This window comes from Xenopus tropicalis, chromosome 3 (genome assembly GCF_000004195.4).
Source record: "Xenopus tropicalis strain Nigerian chromosome 3, UCB_Xtro_10.0, whole genome shotgun sequence".
NCBI lineage: Eukaryota > Metazoa > Chordata > Amphibia > Anura > Pipidae > Xenopus > Xenopus tropicalis.
This window is the reverse complement of record NC_030679.2, coordinates 104,984,640-105,001,532: the sequence shown is the minus strand read 5'-3', so window position 1 is coordinate 105,001,532 and position 16,893 is coordinate 104,984,640. Positions and strand designations below refer to the sequence as shown.

Below are 16,893 nucleotides of genomic sequence, written 5' to 3'. Positions count from 1 at the left end.
GTTCAGGTTTGGACTGGGCCAGCAGGAGACGGGGAAAAAACCCCAGGCCTCCCTGTGATAACAGGGTCTGCTTTCTCTATAGTCACGCCTGACTTTTCTGATTAAAGCAGTGGAGCTTTAGCTATGAGACAAGGTGATAATCTTGCTGTAAGTGGTACTTTAACACAGAATTTAAAAAAAGGGTTGTACCCTTCTATTCTGTAAAGCGCTGCGTATATTGATGGTGCTATATAAATAATAATGAAGTACTGTATCTTCTCCAATACCTACAGAAGAACTTCCTACAATGTGCTTAATGTTTATGTGTTTTAGTGATGATTTAATGAGAAGATATTTTGTACTGTCTGTGAATTTATTTGGGTCACTTTATAAATGCTTAGAAAATCTACATGTATACACCCCGATACACTTGCTGTAATAGAACATTGAAAAAACAAGGTTTAGTCTCTAGTGAGCTTTCTAAATCCCACTGGAATTAATTTATTCTGAGCTTTTCTGAGCACATTGGGGACCCTTTCTTACTTAGGCAAACATACACCTGTAAATGGTGCAATTATACACCCCAATTAAGGTACACCTATTATTAGCCCACTAAAGAAAATCACTAGGGATATGATGCCAAAGAATAAAAATAAAAACCGCTTCTGCAAGATTTATTATGTGCTTACTAAAAAGTTCTAGAATAATTCAGAATCAATTGACTCTTTTTCATTAATTCCATGTTTTAGTCAATGTGGGCTGTACCTGTTGCAGGGGCCTATGTGGTATAGCAAGAGTTAGTAGAGTGGGTTCCTATGAAAAAGTTATTCTTTATCTTTAAGAGTCTTATTTCACATTCACTATGTCAATACACAAATTCTGCCCATCCAGCCGGTTTGCGGGTTAATTTTTCAGCCTCCAGTTTACTTATTTAAAACAATATCAGATTTTGTCAATACCTGAAAACTGCTAAAAAAAACTGTTTAACATTGTATATAGTGCTGTAATGAACTGTACTTTTTATTTAATAGTATAGTACCAATGTATTTTACAGAGGCTTACAGTTGTGCTGGAATCAAACTCTGTTCATAACAATGATGCAAAGGTAGAACTAAACAACAGTTGGCTGAAGCCTTTAACAGATTAATTGCATTGCCCAACATGGGGAGTACCAAATTTAGCCTTTTCAGCCAGCATGGTACACACAGTTTAACAAGCACTAATAACCAATGCATTGCTGAACTTTCTAACTTCTGGCTGGAGTGCAGTCAGCTTGGGACCTGCCTAAGAGCACAAGATGCATAGTCAGAACTTCAGTATTAATATGAATCTTGTACTTATTGATTCATGGGGGTCAAGCTTCATATGCAGAACACTGCTCCTGTTTTCCTTTGGAGTTTACACTGTCAAAATGGGCTTTGGTCCCCTAATCAAAAGTAATATTTCACTACTCTCTAGTCATTCCTATGGGATTTTTAGAGGCATATTTATCAAAATGGTAGCGAGAGTAGTGAAAGTTTACTGCGGTGAGCTCCAATCTCACACTTTGATAAATCTGCCCTAAGAGATCTCCTTTAAATGGGTGGGTCATATTTACGTTAACTTTAATGGTATAGAATGTCCTTCCTGATGAAGGGAGGGAGTACCCCCCGGAACGTAGATTTTGTGTGATACGCTGGCAGAATAAAGGTAAGTGCCCCAGCCAAAAGCTGTTTGAGTGCAGTCTCTACTTCCCTCGTTCCTATGCGTTGCTGGGACGTTGCCATACGTCTAGGAGACTTTGCACTACAGAATTTTTTAGTGTGAATGCTACAAATAGAATATCCTATTCCTAGCAACTTAGCAATTCATTTTCATTATTTATTTATTTTTGTATGGCTTCCACTTCACATTCACTATCCACACTAGCCCAAAAACTATTGCTCCGTGACCTTACAGTTTTATTATTGTTACTTTTTATTCCTTATCTTTCTATTCAGCCCCTCTCCTAGCCATATTTCAGTCTCTCATTTAAACCATTACCTGGTTGCTAAGGTAAACAAGACCCTAGCAACCAGATCACTGCTGCAATTCCAAACTGTAGAGCATCAGAACAAAAAGATAAATATCTGAGAAACCATAAAAAATGAAAAACAATCGCAAATTGTCTCACAATATCAATGTCTATGTCATACTAAAAGGTCAACAAGCCCTTTAACACAAACCTTTGATGCCAGTGTGCATTGTATAGTAATAGAGTTTTTAACAAAGGTCTTTTTTTCTTTTGAAAGTCTCTTCCCAAGATTACCTCTTCAAAGCCTGGTTCAACTCTGCACTATGTGTTGCCTTTTCATGCTGAACTGATGGACGTGCAAGGCTTTGATAGGCTACAGTACTATAATGAACTTTACCCTTTCCAAATACAGTTTTGTGATACAGATTTAAAAAGGGAATCTGGCACATTTTCTGATACATTTTCCCCTTACATACAATCATCTCTTGAAGAAGAATATGACTTGGTAACAAGTGTGGATATACATACATATATATATTTACTTTTATTGAATCTTATATGCCAACGCACAATAAAAAAGCAGATTGCATATGAAATCATTGATCCCCCAAAATGTGCAAGTAAATGCCAAATATATTGGGGAGCTGTGTTTCTGAGATTGGAGTATTGCAAGCTTAGGGCCAATATCAAACAAAATGAAGAGTCATATAAATTCAAATATAATGTATAATTTCTGTACAGCCCAAAAAATATCTATCTAACCTAAGAGGCACATTTGGTGTTTTCTGTGCTTTTTGTAAGAATTTAAAAATATTTTGTTTGTGTAAACCAGCAAAGACCAAACCCATAGGGCACTTCAGGATAAAAAGAACTGTATGAAAAAATAGTTATTTTTTAAAGTTTGATATAGTATATTCTAAATGACAATAGATTATATTTGAATGTATAGAAAGCCCTTATTTTGATGGTACTGGCCCTTTAAATTAGCGAGCCTTCTAAAATCTATCCTTAAAATCAACAATCAGCTCTGCAGTACATTTAGACTGAGTTTATTAAAGTTATTATTATTTCTTAAACAAATGCCTGTAAGGGACAGCAAGGAAACTGAAGGCCACATTGAATTCGGAATTCCGGAAAACTTGGTACACTGTAGAACTTAATTAACTTTCTAAAGGCATTCTTTTCTAGAATCATCACCTTTCCTGGGATGTTGGAAACAATGCTGTCATCTTTCTGATGTTCCCCTCGTGGCACAAGCTTTTCAGCATTATGCATTGGAACACTGTTGCAGCTAAGGGAGCGGGCTGTTTTCTTTTCTTGCACAGAGCAATACTTGTACAGGAAAGATGCCCTCCTATGTTTGCCAACTACCAGCTCATTTTCTGAGAAGCAGTCATCAAAGGGATCTAGGTCATCTTCAGAGATTGATTCTACCCAGTCTTTAGGTTTAAAGACCTCATGTTTTGGTTGGACAGTGACCTTCTGGAATACATTTTCCTGATCACATTTGGTGTTGCCTATATTCAGTGTATTTTTGTTGTCACTAGTGGTAGGGTTGCTAGAGATAACAGGTCCATGGTGCAGGTTAGTGATATTGATGGCACTCTGCCGTATCAGGTTCCAATCCCTCAAAATATCATCCCTGGTTGTGAACTGAGAGGTGACGGTGAAACGTATAATAAGCTCATCATTGATAGTGGCTGGTACAAGGTACATTTTTCCAGACTTGGTAAGCTCTGCCAAGACTTCCTCTGTCAAAACATTTGGACCCTGGTTTAAAGAAAAAGAACCGTGGTGCGCATAAATAGTGGCAGTTCAGAGGAACATAAATATCAGCAAATGGGGAAATGTAATAAAAGGTGCACATTTTGCTCAGGTCTTGCATCCCATAGCAGCCAAGCACATCTTTTATTTCAAACATAAATGTCATCTTCTTTTTGGTTGCTATAGGTAACTAGACATGTAGCAAACACAACACCTTTTATTGCATCGCCCACAATGGCTTTTAGCCTCATTGGTGCAACTTATGAACAGGACTGTCTATTCCTAACTTAGATAAATATTTGAAGATGGATATGTTCATCATTTAAACAAGGTGGCCAAGTAGATAAACATATTACATTTTCTAGACACATAAGTCTTGCAATGTACGATATAACACGAATTAGAATATAATAATAGATAATAGAAATTACACCCATAATGTGTGGTTTTTATGAATAATATACATATATAAAACCAAGGTTTCACAGCACTGCAGTGAAGCACCCATCTTTTATTGAAGACTTACATAAGAGCATAAGGATCAGTACTATTCTAAAAGATCATGATAACCAGTATTAGGATCTAAAGATCTAAGAGCGCACCTTACCTTTAATCGGAAAACAACTAGTCCAAGGTGCCGTTTTGCAGGTACTTCAAACATCTGGTCACTAGTCACCAATGACTCAAAATATTTGGCTAGCTCTGCCCCCTGTAACCGGGAAAATGGTTTAATTCATGCTAGAATCCATTGCAAGGTTTAAGGCACAGTGTGTAGTTGTACACTTATAATTAGTAAGACTGTAGGAGCTGGATTTTCTACCTAATGCAGGGCATACACAGGAGGATTTTTGCCCAGTTTGCCCAGGCATTTAGAAAGACCTTAAACTGTCCAATATTCTGCTTGCATGTATTAATGCTGTTATACAAAGAGGCAACATCCTGTCCTGTCCAGATATTAGACTGTCCTCATACTATTGTCTATTGTCTAATATTAACTTTGAATCCAACTTGTGAGTGAATGTTTAAAGTGTAATATTTTATATGTGATTTTCTTCATGCTATGACCTTTTCATGGCTATACCTCAATTACTTCTTGCTGTATTTCTGCTGTATTTGTGAGTTTTCCTTTAACTACCCTAATGATTTTCTATTGCTTATACAGTGTAATGATTTTATATTGCTTATACAGTATATAACTATGTCTACAGAAAAAGAATCAAAACAAATGGATCAATCAGAATGCACCCACTTAGGGTTGCTGTTTCATGTACAAAGTATACACAAGTGATTCTTCTAGGAGCATTTCTAGAGCTAGCTGGCTTTATTTAGAATAAAATAACATGACCTTTCATCTTCTCCTTAATAAGCAGTGAGTGCCTTCAGACTCTGTTCAGAGCAATTTAGCCGACCTCTTTTGCCGTAATATAATTTATTTTGCAGAAACCCTACATTCCCTTATGATATTAGTTTGCTAAGGGGTTTTGCAGCACATTATGCTATGTACCGGTACATGGTGCTGGACTTCTGGTGTTTGCTGAGTTGAGCTGCAAAGGGATTGTAACATGGGAATTTGGCCCAAGTTTTGGCGATATCTGGTTTCTCTATATCAGTGGTTCTCAACCTTCCTAACGCCACAACCCTTTAATACAGTTCCTCATGTTGTAGTGACCCCCAGCTATAAAATGATTCCTAAGACCATCGGAAATATGAAAGGGTCGCAACCCACAGGTTGAGAACCACTGCTCTATATGTTACATTTTATAAGCTTTCAACTTAAGTGGAAAAATGTGAGCAGCTATTGCCCCCTTGCAGTAAGAGTTCCAGTGCATCTGCATCAGCAGTTTAATATCAGTTTTCCCAGACTTAAATATAAAAACCTACACTTACATGCCTGATGTGCGCCTGCAGATTTTTTACTCCAAACGACCTAATGACAAACCAGAGCTTTAACGAGCGAAAGCGGCGGCTCAGGGGAATCTGCCAATGCTGTAGATAAAAGAGAGGGCAGAAAAATAGTGGTGTTTATTGCTTTGAGTCAGGGTTACTTTCACAACAGTATATTACAGTCAGTTCAGGTAGGTTACGATATAAAACACAGACTTACCATGAAGTCAGTAGCAGCCCCTGTGTTTGCATGCCTGAGGTAAATAGGGTTGACGCTGAAAGTTTGCTGTAATTTGTATTTATCTTTCACCCTATTGAGATTTGGATATATAAAAATAAAAGTTATAGTGAGGTAATAAATGGACTGTGCTTGCCTCCTTGTTAGAATAGAATCTATGGGCCAGATTTATCAAAGTGTGAAATTAGAGCTCACCACAGTATAATTCCTTCACCGTCTATACATTCCTATGGAAGTATTTATCATTGGGTAAAAGTTAGAATTCACCATTTGATAAATACACTACTAAAAATCCCATAGAAATAAATAGAAGGTGAGGAAAATAAAATACAGTAGTGAGCTCTAATTTTAGGTGATAAGTGATTTACTGGTTCAGATGGTTCCTGCCATGTTTTGCTTAGCCACGTGACCCACCACCTGTTACATAAGTATAGTCAATAACAATGGTCAGTCTCATGGCTTCCCACCCTGGTAATGGACGATACATTAAAGCAGTGGCCATGAAAAAAGTTCCTAGGAGCTTACTAATAAAGGCCGTGACTGATTATTTGGTAGCCCGATGTGGACTATCAAATTACAGCAGTTTCTGTTTGGCAATGCACATCTTCATGCCTCCAAAACTTGCCACCAAGTCAGAAATTCAAAAATAAGCACCTGCTTTGAGGCCACTGGGAACAACATCCAAGGGCTTGGTGAGCAACATGTTGCCCCTGAGCCACTGGTTAGGGATGATTGCATTCAGGCTTACACTGATTACTGGGACTCACCAAAAAGCAGTGCAGTCAAAATGAACCATCATCCACTTGGATGGATTGAATGTAAATGAATCAGCATAGTCTACTCCATTCATCAATGTCCTGAACTCCGGGCACAAGAAGGCTGTACCTGCATACGCCGCATCAATGTGCAGCCACAGCTTTTCTCTGGCACCTGAAGAACAGATGAAATAGAATTTAGCCCAACAAAAAGAAAACATATCAGCACTGCAACAGAATGTGTCACTGTTCAACTTACAAACTGGTCCCAGTTCTGCCAAATAGTCAAATGCACAGACACCAGTTGTACCCAACGTGGCACATACCTAGAACAAGAAAGAGACTTGTGGAAAAAAAAAAATTCCACATTTTTTCCTAACTTTAAGGAGGACGAAATTGCCTTATTAAAGGAGAACTAAATACTCAAAATGTCTAGAAATGCCATAGTTTATATACACAAATCATTGTACCAGCTAAAGGTTCAGCATCTCTATAGTAGTAATGATCCTTTGATCTTTGATTTTGTTAGAAGTGTTAGTGACACTCAGTGCTCTCTGGGCAGCTGTTGAGTAGCTAATCTTAGGGGTTGTTGCAAATTACAAAGCAGAAAATAAGAGTTTGCCTGTCATATAAGCTGATGCTACAGGGCTGATTATTAAATCCTGATGCTAGTTGCACTGCTTTCTGAGCTGCCATATAATGACAGTTTGAACACATTGCTAATCATCCTTATATTGTAACATTTATATTTTATATATACAGTATATTGTGAGTGGGTCCCTAAGCTCTGTAAGTGACATCAGCACAGAGCACGTGCAGTGAATCAGCAGAAAGAAGATGGGGAGCAACTGGGGCATCTTTGGGGGCACAGATCTTCCCTGCTAAAGGGCTGTTGTTACCTACAGTAGGGCTGATACATAAGCACAAAAACATAATATACAACATTTCTGCCCTACAGCTTTATGTTTTAGTTCTCCTTTAACATACAGCATCATTGGAATTAATACTTGGGATTATAATTTCAAAGTAAACCCTAAATGTTTAGAACGTTTTCAGTTTAATTTAATATTTTTTTTCTAGATTACAAGATATTAGCATTTTTCTAAAGCTAAAAAGCAACAACCTCGCCACCTAGTGGAAAACGGTTTTTCTCTAGTTTCTTAGAGATGATAAGAGGCTTTTAGGTCTTTATTCTAAAGTGCAAATGAATGTGTAACTATCCTACTCACAAAGACAGGGACAAGCCCATTTTTTCTGTCTTCTTCCACTGCAGCTTTCAGGGTGTCACCACGAAGACAGAAATTTTCATCCACTGGCAAAAATCGAACTTTTACTAGAGAAATCAAACCTGCCTTTTCCACGGATGAATGAGCCTAAAATGTAACACAAAGAAGGGATTGGCTGAACTGATGTCATTACCAGACCATTTCGTTTATTTCAAATGCTGACCAGTGTTTGCACATTTTATTTCAGAGAGCTAAGTCATATTGTCCTCTCTATTTTACAGCTGCAACGATGTGTAATCTATGTGTAAGTAACTTAGAAACAGTATTATGGAGCAGAGTATCAAGAGAAAATCTGTTGAATCTAAACACTTCAGGGTGTATTAATGCATAATAATGCCTAAATACTGAACCATATCATCTTTTTTTGTGCAGACATTCAATAATGTTAAACATACAGATACATAATTCCAATTTTATTTGCTGTGAAAATGCACTATTGGTGTTCAGTTTTTAATAGCCCATATACACCCCCTTACAAAGTGAAATGTAAATGATTACCCACATAAAGACTGAACATGGGAAAAAAATATTACTGTTGGATGTGTTTAAAATACTCCATTATAATGGATCTGTCAGCCTGCAAATACATTCCCTATTTGTTAAATCTGAAATCAATTTCTTGCACTTCATATGATGGAGTTTGTCGAGGCATCCAACATTATTGCAAGAATGTGGCCAAATAATCCCCATTAGCCCATGCAAGGGGTTTTTAACCAGGCATGAGAAGCAAACAGTCTGCCCTGTTAGACCATTCAGTAATCTGCTTTTATGGTCACATCTAAATCTCTGCAACTTTGTTGAGATATTCCAAAGAATAGCATGAGAATCTATAACAGTTCTCATGAATCTAATCCTCGTTATGCAGCCTACCTGGTTGGAAGCATATGCAATAAGTCTGGAATTCAGCTGGGAGTCATCTGAATCTGGTTCAGAGGTTTTCATTTCCAGAATCTTGTTCTTCCTTGCAGCCAGCAAAGCTATCAAGGTTGATTCACTCACTGTACTCTAAAAAGCAACACATAGGGGCACATTCATGAAAACACGAGTTTGAATCCCGAATGGGACAAATCCGGATTGTATACAAAAATTTCTGAAAATCGCAAATATCACAAAAATGCTTACGAAAAAATCGTATTAGTCACGATAATATTGTATTGGCGATCTGAAAGTCAAGAAATGTGTGTACCGAATGATTGCAAACAGCGGGAAAACCTTTCTGATTTTTTTGCCCAAGCATACGAAAAAGTCGCGCGGGCGTCGAAAAAGTTGCGCAAGACATGAAAAATTTGGGGAAATATGCTCAGAGCATTCGAATGAACGCTCCGAGAGTTCGTGTCTTAATAAATCTGCCCCATAGCCTGTAATAAACATGAAATGTGTGCAGATACCTGAGTTTAAAGTACTCCAAACAAGGCATTTCTTTATTCTACTATCTCACTGTGATTCCAATGTGTCCTATATTGAGACCCTTATTGTCACTGATAAAGATTCCAGTAGAGGACCAAAACGTTGGAATCACAGTGAGATGGTGGAACAAAAAAAATGTTCTTGTTTTTTCTCCTTCAGAATACTAGTACATTTATACACAAAAGTGCTTTTATACAGGTCAACTCTGAGGTGACTTCTAACATCATTATATTTTACAACTCAAACTTCAATGGATTGTGTGACAGGAATTACATCACTAAGCATCAATATATATATATATATATATATATATATATAATCACCTCCCTCATCTTGTGTCTGTAGGTACAGTGGAATAGTAGTCATATACCTGATGATTGCAATGCAAAATGACAGGCACATACAAAATGTGAGCTTGGTATCAGTTCTCTGGACATAAAACCCTCTGGATGTGCAGTAGTAATAATACTTCTAATTGTGAGAGAACAGAACCGTCTCATGATAAACACACACCAGTGCACATACAGCAGACAAACATACCACTTTTGCTTTGCTTGTTTAACATAAGTCAGTATTGTGATATAGAGCTTTATAGATGAATGTTTTGGTGTATATTAGAGCTTGGTATCAATTCTCCGGTCAGGCTTACGACAAAAGGGGCTTACCTGCAGTACACCGCCTCCTTTGCTGCTTGGATAATGATGGAGAAAATGGCAAGGGAGACCCAGCATTTTAGCCAACCAGTCCATCACATTCATTTCCAGCTCAGTGCAAGCTGGACTGGAAGCCTGACCATGAAAAATAAGGTATGCCAGTTACTGCCTACACTTAGCTTGCCACATGCTCTATTTAAACGGTAGCTAGACCACACAATACAGTATGACAAAACTGCTGTAACTTAATCAGGTTTTACAAAACCACTCTCTTTTCTAAAGTGTTACCCATTGTTGTAAAAAAAAAACCTTTTTATAATAGAATATCTTAAAATTATATTATAGAGAGCTGGGATTATACAGAGAATGCCTAAATGAGGCAAGTAACACAGCAGTTTCTACTTTTATGTATAATTACTTGTATGCAGATAAGACATGCTATGTTGGTGTAATAATGAACAGTGTGGAGGAAAAAGCCTTGTTATTGATAGGGTATATATTTCCTTTAACATTGGAAGGTTTTAATGCAATAAATGGCACATACCCATGTAAATCCTAAGCAGTTTATTGCATCAGCAAGCATGTCTCCTAGCAGGGAAGGCCAAGATGTCAGGGCAGGAAAGTAAGCATGCATGTGAGGACTCTGCCAATGTACCACCTGTAACAAAAATATCATGTAATAAATCACTATGGATCCACTAAAACATAGGTATATAGAAATCAATTAGACTATGTTAGATATTACTATAAACCTTATCATTAAGGCATAGTGCATAAGTACCCCTTTATCCTCTTAGGTACAAACCTATAAAGATCTGGACAAGTTTGAAAATCCAGAGAGACTCTTATAACAATTTGGCAATAGTGGATGCCCTGATCTGTGATCGTTGGCATTAATGCACATGCCCAGGCATTGGAAATCAAGAGAGCAGTTATAATAAGCTTTTTCTTAAATAATAAAGTAGGTGAATGTGCTGTTTGAGGTTACCCCTGGCATTATGATGTCTTCAATATCCCTGAAGATTCTCTCCCAGCTTTCAGATTCCACTGGAGCACTGTCTGGCAGCAGAGCTCGCATATAGCCTGGCTGTACATCCGGATTGACTCGCCTCTCTCTTACAGTGCTCAGATACTGACAGATATAATCCACCAGTTCTTTCCCTGCAATGTATAAATAATTACATTAGTAGTGTGGGAGCACAAACAGTGGCCAAGTAAATATTGAATTTGCTCAAAAACCCACTGTTGTGGTTCTTTTTTTTATATCCCTGACAGCATTATAGTACCCCACTTGTCATTAAGATAAATTACAAATATAAGAAGACAGAAATCATTACCCGTCAAATTATGTTTATTACATATATTTCTGAATATTAATCTGCTTCCTGCTAAATTAAACATGAGAACTGTGAAAAAGTTCATCCATCATGTTTCTCCAATAAGTTAAGGTATTCTAAATTAAACTACATGTAAAGTATTGGTACCATTCCTGCCTAGGAGCCCATGTAATACTGTACCTCTCTTTCTGTACTCCTCTGGTTCCATTGTAATTGACTGTGGATTCCCTGGATGACAGGAGCAGAAAGGTGATGGGCAGGTGGCTGTGTATCTGATGCTACCTCTCATCTCTGCTTTTATACCCCTGTTATCTACAAGTCATACGTAATTTACATGTTTTTTTTTCCTTACATGATTAGCTTATCTTATCCCATTTATTTCAGATCCCTCTCCATCAAATCAACTCAGAATAAAAGAGATGCTCAAGCACTGTTTGCTTTGCTGGCTACCTTTGATGTGTTCAGCTGTATCTACAGGGCCAGTTCTATTCCCATCCATTTCACAACAAGCTCTGAGGACTCATTTTGACCCATTCACTGCTGGAGATCCAAGCAGGGTAATTTTAACATATTCTTTAGCTTGTTGTTGTTGTTGATGTCGTGAATGGGGTTGGCTAGCCTGGTGGACCTAAAAGAAGAGCCATAATTGCTACAATGTAGCTGTTCTAATAGCACACATGTAATACATGTAACAGCACACTACAATACTAGAATACTCCTATGGCACAAGCAGCATTTGCAATTAGATTCTGTTCCATGCTGGAGGCTGGTTCTCTATTCACCCTATAGAGACCCATTTCAAAACGTTAATTGCACTTAGTATATACCCTACTTTAATAAATTGAAATTAAATTATTATCAATTATCATAGATAAGAATTCATTTAATTTACTGATGTATTTTTATAAATTACTGAATTAAGAATTTTGTTATTGGGCTGGCCTGTATTTATATATAGGCACCTGTGGACCCATGCCTAGGGCAGCAGCTTTAGGGGGAAAGCCACAGGTGCCTATAAATAAAAAAAAGATCTGAGTGGGGGGGGGTTGCAGAATGCAAACTGTAGCAATCACTATAGAGAAGGGGAGGGGGCCAGACAAAAATACAGGTCTGCCCCAACAGTTCATCAAAGGATATTTTTTTTATATGTTATGCCCCTGTCCCAGAGGTGCTTCCAAAGACAACCCCAGAAACTCCCCATTTTTTGGTGACAGAACATGTGCTGTGACACACAATATATACTCAATATACAATATAAACCACAATACAAAGCACTTTAGAAGTATCTGGAAAGTGATAGGGCTGAATTTCTTGTATCAGTATCTCTTTAAGGCATGGCACAATGCATTACGGAAAGATTAGTAATAGAGCAAATATACAAAAAATACAGCAAATATATATCCATATTTATTTCTCTTTTGCAAAAGAAACTCAGTTAGGACTGAAGGGTTCCAGTGCTAAATCAGGGGTCTTTCTGTAATATAGAGTGCCATGCCTTAGGGATACTTAAAATATTTAAAAAGACTCAATGGGCTTTGTCTTTAACATCATGACTTTTTATCCTCCCTTGAATAAAGGAATCCTTAAGTAAAGCACTTCTAAAACATGGTGAAGGATTTCCAGTAGCAATCTGGTGAAATGAGTTTATAGTAACACCAAAATATAATAGTGTTTTAAAGCAACTAAAATATAATGTACTGCTGCCCTGCACTGGTAAAAGTTGTGTGTTTGCTTCATAGACACTACAATATTTTATATAAATAAGCTGCTGTGTAGCTGGAAAAAAGAGAAAAGGCACAGGTTACATAGCAGATATCAGAGAAGCTCTATGGAATACAATGGTGTTTTACAGAGCTTATCTGTTATCTGCAATGTAACCTGAGCCATTTAGCCATGTTTCAGTTTAAATAGCTACCCCCATGGCTACACAGCAGCTTATTTATATAATGGCAAAGACACACAGAGCTACATAGTAGCAGCTACTTGTCACGGCTAATAAACACCAGAAGATACCCTGCCACAGACAACACTAAGAATTGCCTCTGCTAAAACACGCATAGAGACAATTGTCAGTAAATGATCAGCATTGTCTATTTTTGTAGCCATGACAAATAGCTGCTACTAGTAGCTCCGTGTATTCACCCTAGGGCTGATGTCCCACGGAGCATATTAGTAGCCTGTGATAATTCTCTGCTATCACAGGTGACTAAACTCTTCAAAATGCCTTTCCAACAGCAGAAATAGTAATCGCTGGTGGAAAGGTCTTCATATGGCCTTTTTTTTCCGAAGCCACGCAAAATTTCCTCCTGCTGATAGACAGGGTATAATTTCCCTTTAAGAAACGCAATAAAAGTAATAAGGGACATTCCACTTTTCCAAAACACAAATAATATGGAAACCGTAACATTAGGTGGAGTAGTTAATGGGTAAATCCGGAATGTAAAATCAATACAGACAGGTAAACAATTAAGTGGCATTTGCACATCGTATAGAGGGCTAGAGAAACAGCGGTTGCTGCAGAACTATATTTACTTATATCTTAGTAACTGGGACTTTATCTTTATGCCATTAGCAGGAAGGGGTACAGATCGTGGGAAAATCCAGATGGGTGTAGATACAACATAAGCTGCCGGAAGCTAATGACAGATATCTGACTGTATGAATGAAACAACTCTGTTAATGTGTATGAATATACAACAGAAAACTGTCAAAATAAATGAGCAAAAATGGTCAGGGCAGCAATAATATAAGTGATTTTATGGGCTTGACACACTGAGCTACTTATCACAGCAACAAAACACCAAAAAATACCCTGCCATAGACAAGACTGAGAATTGTCTCGGCTAAAACACACAGAGACAATTATCAATATTGTCTATTTTGTAGCTGCTACATGTAGCTCTTTGTGTCATTGCCATAAATGCCAAACCTGCTAGATTGCAATATAAATGTAAAGAAATCGGTATATTAACCCTTTACCTTCCAAGCACATTGGTATTAGGTTCTTTTGCAGTAAAGGCTTTCTCCCTGAACTGGTCCTGCGACAATCGCATCTGCTGTTAGTGCTTCCTACTCCAGCCCCCCCCCCGTGCCTGCCCACATACTTCCTGCTGCAAAGACTCTGTGATCCTTCAACCTACATTGCTGCCAAGGACCCTCCTGCTCACAAAATGCGAGCCTTTTTAACTATATACACACGCACAATAGTTTTTTGTTTTGCTTTTCTGACTTTTTTTTGCTTTTACACACTTTTGTACATATTTACACACTCACATACAGTGGCTTGCAAAAGTATTCGGCCCCCTTGAACTTTTCACGTGAGAAGTGAAACGAAAATCATACATCATTCCAAACATTTTTTTACAAATAAATAACTGCAAAGTGGGGTGTGCGTAATTATTCAGCCCCCTTTGGTCTGAGTGCAGTCAGTTGCCCATAGACATTGCCTGATGAGTGCTAATGACTAAATAGAGTGCACCTGTGTGTAATCTACTGTCAGTACAAATACAGCTGCTCTGTGACGGCCTCAGAGGTTGTCTAAGAGAATATTGGGTCCAAAGAACACACCAGACAGGTCAGGGATAAAGTTATTGAGAAATTTAAAGCAGGCTTAGGCTACAAAAAGATTTACAAAGCCTTGAACATCCCACGGAGCACTGTTGAAGCGATCATTCAGAAATGGAAGGAGTATGGCACAACTGTAAACCTACCAAGACAAGGCCGTCCACCTAAACTCACAGGCCGAACAAGGAGAGTGCTGATCAGAAATGCAGCCAAGAGGCCCATGGTGACTCTGGGGGAGCTGCAGAGATCTACAGCTCAGGTGGGGGAATCTGTCCATAGGACAACTATTAGTCGTGCACTGCACAAAGTTGGCCTTTATGGAAGAGTGGCAAGAGGAAAGCCATTGTTAACAGAAAACCATAAGAAGTCCCGTTTGCAGTTTGCCACAAGCCATGTGGGGGACACAGCAAACATGTGGAAGAAGGTGCTCTGGTCAGATGAGACCAAAATGCAACTTTTTGGCCAAAATGCAAAACGCTATGTGTGGCGGAAAACTAACACTGCACATCACTCTGAACACACCATCCCCACTGTCAAATATGGTGGTGGCAGCATCATGCTCTGGGGGTGCTTCTCTTCAGCAGGGACAGGGAAGCTGCTCAGAGTTGATGGGAAGATGGATGGAGCCAAATACAGGGCAATCTTGGAAGAAAACCTCTTGGAGTCTGCAAAAGACTTGAGACTGGGGCGGAGGTTCACCTTCCAGCAGGACAACGACCCTAAACATAAAGCCAGGGCAACAATGGAATGGTTTAAAACAAAACATATCCATGTGTTAGAATGGCCCAATCAAAGTCCAGATCTAAATCCAATCGAGAATCTGTGGCAAGATCTGAAACCTGCTGTTCACAAACGCTGTCCATCTAAGCTGTCCAATCTAAGACTGAGCTGGAGCTGTTTTGCAAAGAAGAATGGGCAAGGATTTGAGTCTCTAGATGTGCAAAGCTGGTAGAGACATACCCTAAAAGACTGGCAGCTGTAATTGCAGCAAAAGGTGGTTCTACAAAGTATTGACTCAAGGGGCTGAATAATTACGTACACCCCACTTTGCAGTTATTTATTTGTAAAAAATGTTTGGAATCATGTATGATTTTCATTCCACTTCTCACGTGTACACCCCTTTGTATTGGTCTTTCACGTGGAATTCCAATAAAATTGATTCATGTTTGTGGCTGTAATGTGACAAAATGTGGAAAAGTTCAAGGGGGCCGAATACTTTTGCAAGCCACTGTATACACACACATTCACACACTGTTTAGAAGTGTACACACATGCATACACAAACACACACATGCTTTTTTTGTTTTAGCTCTTTATTTTATTATTTTGTCTTTTGTTTTTTCCATAAAAAACACTTATTTTACAGCGTGACTATTGGATCAGGTATTCTGTCCACTAACTATGCTGTCAAATCAGTTATTTTGTTATTTCATTGCTTAGACTAATTGTATTTAATTTTTGTGATTTTATTGCAGTTTTATGCTTGTATTATTGTACGGCTTTGCCGTTTTGTAGTTTGATGTAGAAAAACATCTTTACTTATTTAAAATTTGTCAGAATTGTGTTTTCTACTGGTACAGTTAGGGGGTCCTACAGAATATAATACACTGTCAGGCGGCTCTGTATCTAGAAGCAGAATTGGCAGGCAAGAAAATTCATATGCACTATTTTCATTTGGCGGCCATAAGTATCACATACTTTGGTAAATCTATGAATATAGGGCATCAAACTGTTCAACATACAACTGGTGTTAACATTTAGCATGATTTGCCTTTGTATGTAAAAAATTATGTGAGATTATACGGCTTAGTACATTGAAGGAGTAGCTTCCCTGTTTAATATCATCTCCCATTATTCTCAGACAAAACCCACTAAATTCCTTTGGCTAAGGATATTCAAAGGTGTAGTTAAATGTCAGATTGGGGCTGTAGAATGAACCATGGAAGCAGCTGTAGTGAAGAGTTTGAGTTGCACTCATTTACAGGCCAAGAAACAGCACAGTGTAGCACTAGCTAAGAGACTGCAGCAGCTGC

At 38.2% G+C, this 16,893-nt stretch overlaps 1 protein-coding gene across 3 annotated transcripts; it reads right to left on the bottom strand.

Annotated features, from left to right (window-relative positions):
* Nucleotides 1-2,487: 2,487 nt before the first annotated feature.
* On the bottom strand, nucleotides 2,488-14,525 carry hdc (histidine decarboxylase). 3 transcript variants are annotated; one of them, XM_012959504.3, is made up of 12 exons: nucleotides 14,276-14,525; nucleotides 10,948-11,120; nucleotides 10,504-10,617; nucleotides 9,972-10,094; nucleotides 8,770-8,904; nucleotides 7,843-7,986; nucleotides 6,873-6,939; nucleotides 6,626-6,788; nucleotides 5,841-5,931; nucleotides 5,624-5,722; nucleotides 4,344-4,445; nucleotides 2,488-3,742 (listed from the first exon to the last, which is right to left on the bottom strand). In XM_012959504.3, exons 1-12 carry the CDS (start codon nucleotides 14,286-14,288, stop codon nucleotides 3,044-3,046), a joined length of 1,923 nt encoding a protein of 640 aa, XP_012814958.2. In that variant the 5' UTR covers nucleotides 14,289-14,525; the 3' UTR covers nucleotides 2,488-3,043. The 3 variants fall into 3 exon arrangements, with proteins under 3 accessions (XP_012814958.2, XP_017947932.2, XP_017947930.2); XM_018092443.2 differs by lacking the exon at nucleotides 14,276-14,525 and adding an exon at nucleotides 11,747-12,297; XM_018092441.2 differs by lacking the exon at nucleotides 14,276-14,525 and adding an exon at nucleotides 11,477-11,735.
* Nucleotides 14,526-16,893: the final 2,368 nt, after the last annotated feature.